We start from the raw sequence: 13,155 nt of genomic DNA on the forward strand, positions 1-13,155 counted from the left end.
ATATATATATATATATATATATATATATATATTGATTGATTGATTGATTGATTGATTGATTGATTGATTGATTGACTGATTGATAGATTAATTAATTGTAGAGTAAGACTGTTGTGAGCCGATAACTGTGTGTGCACGTGACTTAAGCAGTAACATTTTTTCACGTAGAGGAGGCACGCGCCTGATGCCTGCGGCGCTGTGAGCCCATTGTCTTGTGTCCTCCCCACTGGTGATACGTATGTAGCACAGCAATAGAATACAAACTTGCAGTGTGACTCACTTCATAGAACAGTGGCGTAGAAAGGACTATGATTGAAACCTTAAGGTTTCTTGTCGGCTAATTGTTAACTTGTCGTTCAGCCTTGATGTGACCTGATCATTCGTACCGTCTTGCCCTGAGTCTATTTGTTGTTTACGAGCTGGTGGACCCAGGTTACAAAGCGACCAAATCTTCACTTCTATTCAGTTTTTTGCCTGTGCAGCGAAAGGCGCTCTCCTTTTTATGTCTCGTCCACATACCAAGAGAAAGATAGACAGTAAACTGTGATGTCTTGTAGTACAGGTGCAGCATGATTGTAAGAGTGTCTGACAGGGTCACTGTCTGTCAGACAAACTAGCCAGAACCTGTTCTACAATAGGCACACTGGCTACCTGACCTACAGAAATTTCTTTCAAGTATCAATATTAGGGTGTATTATGTTGTCAGCAAAGTGTGGCTTGGTAGGTTATGTCTCCCAAAACCCGACCGGACAGAGATGGGCGAGTGCATCAAGTCCCAAGACCTCAGCGGGAGAGTCCTGAGCCCGTTATGGTGCACAGGGGAGGCGAGACCGGGGAGTGTCGTGAGGGAGCTTCACCGCGGCCCTTTGTTCCCTCTTATTACTCCTCCCCCGCCTCTCTGCCGAGGTGTTGGCCGAGGGAGGGATAGGAGAGAGGGAGGATTATCTTACGTGTGTGTGTGTGTGTGTGTGTGTGTGTGTGTGTGTGTGTGTGTGTGTGTGTGTGTGTAGTCCAAAAAATATATTTGTGGCGAACTCTTATAGATTCATGTATAAAGCAACGCCATGGCTATCCTGGTGGCCTCAAGATATGCAAAACACGTGACCAGTCTCACAGCCAGTAAATCCAGCACTGCTCCTCTTCACATCTCTCCACTACCAAACAGCACCAATAAGATAGTGACGAATGTAGAATATCACCATTGTCTCTTATTCATAAACTTATTTCTGAATTAAGCTATTTAAATATATTTGTAGTGTACTAATTAGCAGAGACCAAGAGATAATCATACATATCTACATAAATTTCTTTGATTTTTCCAAAGCACTGAAGCAGTTTATCAGTTGCAAGGGGTAATGGAGGTAAAAGTCATATTTTGGGAGGTAATTGCATTTTTCTTGTCAAATTAGGTAGTAACCACGAAGTATCTCAAACTGGTCTTTGCTTCGCGGAGGATTTGGCGGCTTAATGTATAGTGAGAATCCAGAAAATGTATGTTCTTAATGTTGGATTAATAGCTCGGTTGTCACAATAAACTGGCCGCTCAACAGGGTGGCGTCTCTGATAGCACTGGCCACAAAATAACCTTGCAATGTTGATTACAATTTATATATCATTTTCTCGTGGAGACAGCCGATAACGAGACTTGATAAATGAAAACGGGGGTGTAATCTCCCTCTTTATGCATCACCCTAGACTGCAATTTGCAAAGAGAAGCTTGGTCTTGCAGTGGTGTGATTGGAGAACTTCTGTCTTGCAAGCTGACCACTATGATCTGCCATCCTAGACGTACACTTATTCCATCTTAAATATACTAATTAGTAAACGCACGTGTAGAAGATTTTATATATACGTATACCCGTACGATGTCCCTCTCTCCTACCTGCATTTAAGGGCCATGGAACCCGTAACTTGGTAAATAAAACACGTCTGATTACCTGCACTTAATTCTGATGATAAACAATTACTAAATGTGCCATTACATTTTTGTACTTTTTTTTTGGTGGACGTCGTTGCTAAATTTACGACAGAAGTTAGTTAACATGTAATTTACTTATCATTTATTGTCGCTATTATTTGTCAGGTGCCTACTGTTCAACAACAACAATAGCAGTAACAAATTAAAGTCAATGATGCAAAGTTAATGCTGACGTTGATGTTGCTAAACATGATGCAAATTATGCTGTTGATGATGTCGACAGTTTAATTATGAGGCATTTTAAGTCAGATTATGAATATTTATCGCTTGTTTTGTTCACGTTTTTTGACATTATGCGCCTTCGAGTTAAAACAAAAATTCATATTTATTAAAGTCGTGTTTTTAGACTTGCCCTTTTACCTCGGTGTCAACGAATAAATAGAAATCAAAGTTTATAAAACAATCACGTGCAATTAACAGAGGTACAGTTTGTTGTTTCAGCACGAGCATAATGCAAATATTGAATTAATTGTGGATATAAGGGGGAGTATTCTCCATTTTTTTATGCATATAACATTTTTTTCTGCCATAAAGAGGATGAACATAAATTGCAAGTTGAAATGAGAATATAATCACGTGGCATCACACAGTCACATTTCGCATCACACTCCTCCCTCCAGCCTGACCTGGTATATCATCTTTAAAGGAATAGCATGTCCATTTCAGTATTTCCTGTTCATTGCAAGACGTTGTGTGGTGAACTAATTATCTCAACAGTTAAAGCCTATCAAACAGTCACCTCACTGGCAACTGCTCCTAAATTGTCTAATTGCCCCATCTCATTGGTTGCCTGGGGAAGAGCGCGGTTCTAATAGGTGGTTACACGGCGAAGGTGTTTTTTCAAGAGAAATTTATTACGGCTGAGGAGAGTAAGGATGATGGAGGAAGGCAGGAGGCTGTTGAGGTGTATGCGATGGAGGGAGTTCAGAAAGAAGAACGTTAAGAAAATAAGGAGATAGATGAGGAAGACATGGACACTGGTAAACGGGAGAGAAAATGAGTTGAAGAACAACAGGAGGTGGATGAAGGGAATTATGTGTTTAAGTAGCACTTAAGTTGCACGATTTAGATAAACAGGATATAAAAGCCTAATAGATTTTATGAGCTTTCAAAGAAAATAAAATCTGTATATAATAATAAAAAGCAATTATCACTTCAGTTTCGCAAATATAAGTTTATGAATACAAATGTTGGCTGAAAAAATAGGCAGTGATTGGCCAAAAAAAATCTAAGTTCGTTCCCACGTTCATCAGATCGACCTTTCTTGGCCCAGACTTCCCCTGCCAGGTGCCGGCTGGGGAGGAAGGGAGGGAGGCGCGAGGCGGGACGGGCGAGGGGTGAGGCAAAAGATATATAATTTTAGTCTTTACGGTGACCACGTGTACATGCCTGGCGGGTTTCGTCTGAAGAAGAGGAGGAGGAGGAGGAGGAGGAGGAGGAGGAGGAGGAGGAGGAGGAGAAGAAGAAGAAGAAGGAGGAGCAGAAGGTGGTGGTGATGATGTTGGTTGAAAGAGGAGGAGAGGGAGGAGGAGATGGTGGTAATGGTTGTGGTGGTGGTGGAAGTAGGCAGATGTGAGCGAGCAACTGGTTGAGAATAGTAAGCCAGAGAAAACTGAGTGTATATAAGAGAATAATTGTGAACAAAAGTTAAAGATTGTGAGAAACTAATAAGGATGGCAATGGAGGTCAGTGGTGGGTCGGGAGTAAGTAGGAAATTGTGAAGAGCAGGAGGAGGAGGAGGAGGAGGAGGAGGAGGAGGAGGAGGAGGAGGAGGAGCAAGAGGAGGAGGAGGAGGAGGAGGAGGAGGAGGAGGAGGAGGAGGAGGAGGAGGAGGAGGAGGAGGAGGAGGAGGAGGAGAAGGTAAAGCAGGAGAAAAGGAGATAACAGGTAAGAAAAAGGAATAAGAGAAACATAACAAAGAGAACAGAGAGAGAGAGAGAGAGAGAGAGAGAGAGAGAGAGAGAGAGAGAGAGAGAGAGAGAGAAGATACAAGAACACAAGGAAGGGAAATTTGAGAAATAGGAGAAGAATCAGAGAAAAGAGGAGGAGGAGGAGGAGGAGGAGTAATAAGAGAAGAAAGAATAAGAGGAGGTAGAGGAGGATGTGGTGGCGGTGGCGGCGGCGGTGGTGATGGAAAGTTATATTGGTGGCGGAGGTTGTGAAGTAAGGAATGTGACGAAACTCGTAACTCAGAAAATTGTGAAACCTTCAGTCGAGAAAATACATATCAGAGAGAGAGAGAGAGAGAGAGAGAGAGAGAGAGAGAGTTACAGACATACAGACAGGCGAATGGAATAATAATGGAGGCGCACTTGGATTTATAGAATTGATCATTGACCATAATGTTTATTTATTATGTCTGAATCTTTAAAGAATTATTATTATTATTATTATTATTATTATTATTATTATTATTATTATTATTATTATTATTGTTATTATTATATTATGGTTATAATCGTGATCATCATTACCATTACTATCGTTATTGTGCATCTATTTATGTACTTAATGTGGGCGTTACAAAATCATAAAAAGTAAATAATTGTCAATAAACTTTCATATTTCACGTTTGATGTTTGATTTTCTAGACATGTTTCCTTTTTCGTCATTAATATTGTACCAGAGATCCAATACTCGTGACTGTTTTTTGTAACTCGCCGCACCAGCTACTGTTCTTTTATTTCATGCGTGTCAGCTGACAATAATATTACCAACCACCTCAGTTTTTCTTTTCTTTTTCTTTGGTCGCATATATTAATGGCGCCGTCCTAAACAGCCCTCACAAGTGGTTTTATTTACGACTTACCGTAGCGAGAAAAGAGTACGGGAGGCCGCTGAATTAAGCGCTTGAAACGACTTGTGAATTTAAAGTAAGTGGAATTGCGTGTTGGTATTTATGGTATCAATGGTTCCCTGATTGTCGACACTTAACTCATTATTCTATCACCTCTTTGTCTGATATCGAGATACAAGGCTAATGGCTGCCATCATCCCTCGGCACCAAAGTATGTCTGATCAATGTTACGCGCAAGGGTGTTATTTACAATTGGAATTTAAGATTAAATGGATAAGAGCCCATCACGAAGAAGGCCTCGCTTGCCGTAAATATATGGGGAAGAAGTAAGAGAACTAGTAAAAATCTTGCAAAAAAAAATGTACTAATGATCCCACGACCAAAGAAAAAAGAAGATATAAATAACAGGGACGGGAAGTTGTGTTGATGTATGTATCCTGGTCTCAGTGGTTAGGGCGGCGCGGTGCGGGACGCCACTCAGGAGAGAAGGACAGCAACACGTACACACACACACACACACACACACACACACACACACACACACACACACACACACACACCTGCTCGTGGGATAATAAGACAACAACAATGGCGATCAGTGAGAAGCAAGAAATCCCGACTTTTCCGTACTATACACTGGATGGAGAGAGAGAGAGAGAGAGAGAGAGTGAAAGACGGTCACTGGCAGTCAGGGTCACCTACCTCTGCCTAAAGATTATCACTTCTGGGAACTTTTTATTTCATGACCGTCTTATTTCTACTTTTTAATTAGACCTTGAGCCTACTACAGGAGGAACCCTTAGGACAGACACTTTCCTATTTATACAAAAGGCAATTAATCTTTCACCTCAAATTTTCCCAATGACTTCTACGTGGATAGCGATGTATTCCCATAAGGCACCTTCTCCAATCTGACATGAGGAAATAACTATTTAGCTAATATCCTCCTACTTTTTTTCTCTCTTTCCTTATCTCACTTTTCTTTCCAGCCACTCTCCTCTTGACTGTCTACAAATGTTTCAGATTCAATTATAACACGCCGGAGGAACAAGTTTACGAATGATTGTCTCCGGCGGCAATGAACATGACACTTACACGCGAGCTTATAACCTTGTGATGTTTATGAGATTTGTTTCGTGGTCGTCTAAGGCAGCGGAGGAAAGCGTGGTGGTGCTCGAGCCGCAACGAGGGAAGCACCGCCCAGTTTTCAACAAGAACGGCTTCCGGAATTATTGGCCGTGCTTGTTTCCTGAGAGAGAGAGAGAGAGAGAGAGAGAGAGAGAGAGAGAGAGAGAGTACTAAATAGGTGGTGAAGTAAATTCGATCGGAAAATATCGCCGCATTTCCGCGTCTTGACTGGTCTATAGTTTAAACAATCATAGGGACTTTTCTTGCATATTATATCCGATACTCATATGCATATAATAACATATATCAGACGTACATGCTGAACAGAATACATTTGTATGGTAATACCGACAGGTGATTATGCCATAGTGCTTATATATATATATATATATATATATATATATATATATATATATATATATATATATATATATATATATATATATATATATATATATATATATATTTGCTAGACTTCAGCAACACCAACTTCCTGTTCCCATGATCGAAATGGACGAAGATGGAAAATGGCAAAATGGACGAAACTGAAACCTTGCAATTGAGAAAGAAAACGCAAGCTTCCGGCAAGATGAATCGTCACTTCCTTCCCTCTGTCTGAAGGCAAAAAGAGAGAAAGGTACTGGTAGGTAAGGTGTCATATCATCTCTTCCCGACGTGTCTATATCTGCGTGACGGCGTGTATTTGGGGGTGACGTCCCCGGCGAGAGCTGCCGTATCATCCCCGCCGCTTCGGGAGTTTTATGAGCAATATGGGCAACGTCAAGCACAACCCGAGATCTTTTTACGATCTATAACGATTCATGTTATTGCTCGGGCGACACTTGGGTCTGCATACGCGCCGCGTCGCCTGAGTTATGTGGCCACACACCCCTTATGTCAACACTATGGCCATAGACACCGTGCTATTTGATGTTTTTATTATTTTTGCTGGTGTAGACGACCCTTGGTGAAGGGGGCAATAATTTTGTAAAATTTGCCTTTGACACAGTGACTTTGGAGAATATTGTTACTTTTATCGTTTGTCATAAATCTCGGAGAGAGACAGACACCGGAAATTTCTATCTCACGTCATGACTGGTTTTTTTTTCTTTTCTTTTTGTGGGATGAACTTCCAGGAAATTTATTGTATTGTAGTATATCTAAATAAGATAGATAATGAATTATGTGATGATTACCTACTCGGGCAAGATTAAACTTATTTTGATCTGAGGTTAAATAATATAATGTCCGGCCTATAATTTCTCTAAATAACTGAGGAGGCCGTGACATTATATCCTTTAAACTGTAGGGACAATAAAAATGCTTCTGCTATATCATAAAGTAACGGACATAACCTGCAATTACAATTACGTGCTCGTCTGGTGATAAAGCTCCCTTGCAAATGCTCGACCTAAGCTATTACATCTATTACTCATCCTACTTCAGAAGCAAATGAGTCTCGTGTACTGATATTCACTGATAATTTTTACAGCAGAGTTTGTATAATTCATGGGTAATTAACAGAATAAAAGATTTTAAAGTGGTAATTGCAACACTGGCAACTATTTATAACCCACGTTTTTTCTTTTGTCTTTACATAGCTCTATGTGTTTGACAAATGTTACCGTCTCTCTCTCTCTCTCTCTCTCTCTCTCTCTCTCTCTCTCTCTCTCTCTCTCTCTCTCTCTCTCTCTCTCTCTCTCTCTCTCTATCTATCTATCTATCTATCTATCTATCTATCTATCTATCTTTCTTTCTTTACATATATATATATATATATATATATATATATATATATATATATATATATATATATATATATATATATATATATATACACAAACACACACGCATCTGGACTACTAATATTGTGCAAGTTATATGCATTTAATATTTATGGCTCTTGACTTAAACAACACAACCAGTTTCTCTGCGACTTGTCCTTGCCAACGCCTGCCGCTTACTATTCCTCTTATTGCCGCCACACACACACACACACACACACACACACACACACACACACACACACACACACACACACACACACACACACACAGCTCTTCAAGGGCAAAGTGCCTTCACTATACCACAAAAGGAAGGGCTGCCGACATAAGTTCAAGAAAAAAAATGGTGTTTCTCTTAATTTAATACGTAAGTTTTCCATGAAGAAAGACACGAATGTCTGGTTAAGATGAGTAAGGATTTCTTCATTGGAATGCGGCTTCATTCCGCCCTCCAGTGAGTCTATGTGCCATGACGCTAAGCATTTTCTTTTGTCTGTCTGTCTGTCTCTCTGTCAATCTGTCTGTATGTATGTATGCCAACCTGTTTTTGGGCCTATCTGCAGTCTTTTTGATAGACACTATGAAAGATCGAGAAAGTTATAAAGTTGTTGGTAGTTCAGATTCTCATCTAACATATTGATGTTCGCGAGCAGTTTCACACCTTGACCTGTAAGGCTGAGAGTGCCGTGCTTCACTCTATCATGGCCAGCATGAGTATTACAATTCATCATTGAAAGAGTATAGATTTTGACTCACTCATGTGCTAATTCAGAATAGTGAAGAAACTTGATAGAAACTTCTCTCTTGCTCTAGAAGATAGTTTTATACCAATTATCTGCTCTTGAACTCAATGAGATTTATTTACCACATCCTATTTTTACCTTTTTTTTTTACTTTATGAGTCAACACGCAGATAACTTTCTAGGTCACACATATTTCATACATTTGATGGTGCATGTAACTGACCTGTCCAAATGATTTACGTGGGCGTCGGTTACAAGTAACGGAAGCAAAGAAGGAAGCACACACAATATAACAGTAACCTGACAAAACCGACACGCATGCACATCAAGAAAAGAAAAGAAAAAAAAAGCATGACAATAATCTCTCTAGCAGCCTTGAGCGAGCGCTGCCGCGGACCTGCTTGCTGACCGAGAAACAACTTCTGGGGAGAGAACAGCTTTCTACCCTATAAGCAACTTGGGTGGGTCATCCTGTTTGGTGATGTGAGCGTGTATATGTGTGTGTGTGTGTGTGTGTGTGTGTGTGTGTGTGTGTGTGTGTGTGTGTGTGTGGTGCGGGTGTGGCGGGGGAGGTCACTCTTTGAAATCCTTGCCCTTCGCACCCCACACGACTCACTCTTTTTTTTTTTTTTTTATAGACTGTGGAAATATTTTATGGTGAAAAATTGACCACCCTGATCCTCGACCTTTGTTGCCTTTTAACTGAGGAGACTGTGGCTGAGATTCCTTTGTTTTATGTTTATTTATTTACATGCTACTCTGTCTCTGTAAGTAATGACACGTCCAATTGAAATAAAGCACGTATGAATAAATAGCTAATTCAGATGATGAAGTGTAATGGAGGTGAGTAACAAAGTGAGGGAGAATAAATTTATAAATGTAACATTCCTTGACAATAATTATGAGCTGAAACCTTAAACTTGCCCTTCAAGGTAACTCCCACATCTTATCACAAGGACACCCGCGTCCCTAACACTCGCCTCCGCCAGGGACGCAGCGCAGGACACTTATTAAGGCTAAGTTAACTCATGCAAGCAGAAATGACGTAAAAATATATCAATGTATACTGCCAGCTGGTTCTTAATGGTGACTACAACTTTCCGTGAGAGAAAAAATGTATTAGCAAGTCATTATTACAATCCTTCAGGCGAGGCAATTTCCGTGTCTCCGTCCTCACCTCACCATTTCTGCTGACGAAGAGGTGAGCGCTAACCCCATGCACTGCTAGGCTTTATGTCCCTCGCTCATAAAGTGAGCATCTTTCTTTCACGACAAGCTTGGTAAAACTTGGATTCACGTCCGTCTTCACTACGCAATAGGAATACACATTAAAAGTAATTTAACTCCCCCACTTATTTTCTTTTCCGGCGACCCCCATGTAGTAAGTTTAAAGGAAAATCTCTCATCTAGAATTTAGCTTAAACTGCTCTGGTCAGGACATCCGGGAAAGGCAGTCTGGGAGACTTAGTATGTGGAAAGCGCCACTTAAATGCCCACTCATCTCTGGCTACATTTCCTGCCTCATGTCCCTCACAGCCGAGTGGTCATTAGTAGCTGGACTTCGGGCCAATTACGGGGGCTGTTGGGTAATTAACGATCTGTTTGTTTCAAACTGAGATGCTTTGTACCGTCATGCCTGTGGATGTTAGCAGTGAAGGGAAAAGAGAGAGAGAGAGAGAGAGAGAGAGAGAGAGAGAGAGAATAAAGGGAAGCAGGATATAAACATTTTCATGTGCGTAGTTTATTCATCTCCGCATTCATCATTTTTAAAGATTTAAACATTCCTACGCTCGCACTTTCCGATCAACACAAACCGTTTCATCCAATGAGGCGAAAAATACGCAACACCTCGCTCAAATCATCATTATATATTCAACAGAATTATGGTCCGACAATTTATTATATGGCTTTCCTGTTTTGATTCACATATCGTAAGTAAAATCGTGGTTCAGTGAGACAGGGAAACCCAGGCAGACGGCGGCCAGATGGTGGGTGTGGGAGGAGAGGCAGGAGGAAGAGGAGAGGTAAGAGAGAGAGAGGGTGATGTGAAGGAAGGAGAGGGTGATGGTGGAGATGGTGGGGATGGTGGGGATGGTGGGGACGATATAAGAAGGAGATGGGAAAGGGAGGAAGAGGAGGTGTAAAGGAGAGAGAGAGGATGATGTGAAGAAGGGATGGTAAGGATGGTAAGGATGGAAATGATAAACAAAGGAGGCGAAGAGAGAGAGAGAGAGAGAGAGAGAGAGAGAGAGAGAGAGAGAGAGAGAGAGAGAGAGAGAGAGAGAGAGAAACTGGCTTGTTGTTTCAGAGAAGAAGAAGGAAGGGAAGAAAGTTACAGATCATAGGATGGAAAAAGGGAGAGGATGGGAAGGTTAGGCAGGGAGGGAGGCGGGGAAGAGGAGTGGGCCTAAGCCAGCACTACGTCACGCACACACGATAAATATACCTGTGGCGGCGCCCCCATACGGTCTCATTACCGTAGCTCAGTCGAACCCTCATTCACCTTGGCTGTGTTTATACCCCACATTTAGGCCTCTAATAAGTGGGAATTAACCTGTTTTCTACACATTAATGACCTCCTTCCTGTGGACTGCAATGGTTGACGTACAAACTCACGAGACATGATTTAGCGCGGAGAGAGAGAGAGAGAGAGAGAGAGAGAGAGAGAGAGAGAGAGAGAGAGAGAGAGAGAGAGATCATGGGGGTAGGAAAGAGTCAACCTCGTCAAACGTTATCAGGTGCAATCAACAAACTACCACTAAAAAGTTTAAGGTCCTTATTATTCCTCCTCGGGCCAGGCCAAGCACAGAGCACACTGCCACACACTCAGTTGCTTAACCAGCTCATGGAACGCGATTCGGATCTTATGTAATAGGCATCCTTTCTTATATCACCCACCTCATCGCACGGCGTGGAACAGACATCACAATAGGGACCAGATTTCCCCAAGAGAATGAGAGAACAGAGAAAGACTGGTGGAATGAGGGAGTGTGGATGGAAATATGTTGGTGGTGAAGTCTTTCTCTCTCTCTCTCTCTCTCTCTCTCTCTCTCTCTCTCTCTCTCTCTCTCTCTCTCTCTCTCTCTCTCTCTCTCTCTCTCTCTCTCTCTCTCTCTCTCTCTCTCTCTCTCTCTCTCTCTCTCTCTCTCTCTCTCTCTCTCTCTCTCTCTCTCTCTCTCTCTCTCTCACACACACTACACACACACACACGAAGATATCTTATCATTCAATTTTGTCGTAATGCTGAGATGTGAAGAAAATTCCCGGACCAAAAATGGAAGTGAAATCATGCAGGGTGGACTGTGGAGTGCCTGAGTGCTTCATGCCTTTTGTGATTACTTTCAGCACTAAAATGCAGCAGCGGTTTAGTTCTTTTAAAAGGATGGAAGTCTGAGAGACGATTCACTTACATAAGAATTTTGCTTCGGATTAATTATTGGCCGCAGCAAATGCATCGCGACTTTTGTATATTTCTTGCTTTGTAACACAGGAAAATAACTCTTCGTAGGATTCATGGAGCATCTTTCTTTCCTGGTATTCGTTTAAATTCTGCTTCTTTCACTCTGAGGAAATGCCAACTGAACGCTCTTCAATTCAAGATAAATAATATGATGCAATGATCTCAGTCCTTTTGTTGCCTTTCAATTTAAAATCAATTTTCTTAAATAAAAAAAGGTCATGAAAATGCACAAAATAATATAAATAACTATGTACAGAGAAGTTAATATATATACAATAGAATTATTATATACAGTTTAAGTTAATGGTGCTTGTCCCTGGAAAAGATATTTACATTAGAGTAAGCTTAATGGTCGAGGGGAAGTAAGCTCCTAGACATTCCGTGTGGGAACTAATCTTGGCTGTGCAGTAAGAAGTTTCCCCGTACCATCCCTGAGCCAGCGGGAGGGGGAAGTGTGTGAGAGAAAGAGAGGGTGCGAGGGGTGAGTGAGTAGTAGGAGTCACCAAAGTTCACCTGTCTCTCTGTTAAGCATAGGGCGTGGGCGATCTCTATCCTCCGTCGTCGTGTAAGGTAATGGTTGAAGTGGAACTCCTTCTCCAGCTCCAGGGTTTGGAAACGCGTGTATGTCTGCCTCCCTCGCCGACGGGGGCAGCCGTTTGGACCTGGAAGACAGGGGCGGTATGAGAATTGAGAGCTATAGGTAGCTGAGGGCATGGTGAGGACCCGTAATGGAGGTAGTGGTGGTGTGGTAGTGGTAGTGGTGGTGGTAGTGGTGGTGTTGCTACGTCAGCCGGCGGGAGGAGGGAGTAAACGGGTTGGTAAGTGGTGATTAAGGGAAGAAACTCACCCAGCTTGTGGTCGGGAAGTGGAGGTGTTGTGAGTTACCGAGGAAGTCGTACTTATTATCATTCCTTTGATGTAGTTGTGGTGGTCGCGACAATTTAACTTTTATGGCGTTAATCCTAAGTTGAATGCGTGTTATCATTGTGTGGAAGGTATTAAGCAGACTCAATGGAGAAAGCTGGAGGAGTGAGTCTAGGAGCCAAGGTCACAGTAGAGAAAGAGAGAGAGGGGTTACTATTGTAGGGTTGCAGGTAGGAGGGCGGATATGTAATTTCGTTTTGAAGATCAACTTTGGTCACAGATGAACAAGCAGTTTTCCATGAATAACAAAGGAAAATGTAAATGAGATGAGTAAATAATAAATATCATGAATTTGTTGAAGGAAAATATTACTGGTGCAAAGGATTTAAGTAACCAGGGAC

The 13,155-nt window shown here is 41.6% G+C and overlaps 1 protein-coding gene across 5 annotated transcripts in view; it reads right to left on the minus strand.

The window, feature by feature from the left end:
* The window catches only part of LOC123499152 (homeobox protein abdominal-A homolog), a 155,050-nt gene that overhangs the window by 22,711 nt on the left and 119,184 nt on the right, over positions 1-13,155 (minus strand). For all 5 annotated transcript variants that reach the window (XM_045246826.1, XM_045246827.1, XM_045246828.1 and 2 more), the window contains one exon: positions 12,404-12,552. In XM_045246826.1, the coding sequence (XP_045102761.1) occupies positions 12,404-12,552 (149 nt within the window). The remainder of the gene's footprint in view (positions 1-12,403; positions 12,553-13,155) is intronic.

Source organism: Portunus trituberculatus, chromosome 49 (assembly GCF_017591435.1).
Source record: "Portunus trituberculatus isolate SZX2019 chromosome 49, ASM1759143v1, whole genome shotgun sequence".
Classification (NCBI taxonomy): domain Eukaryota; kingdom Metazoa; phylum Arthropoda; class Malacostraca; order Decapoda; family Portunidae; genus Portunus; species Portunus trituberculatus.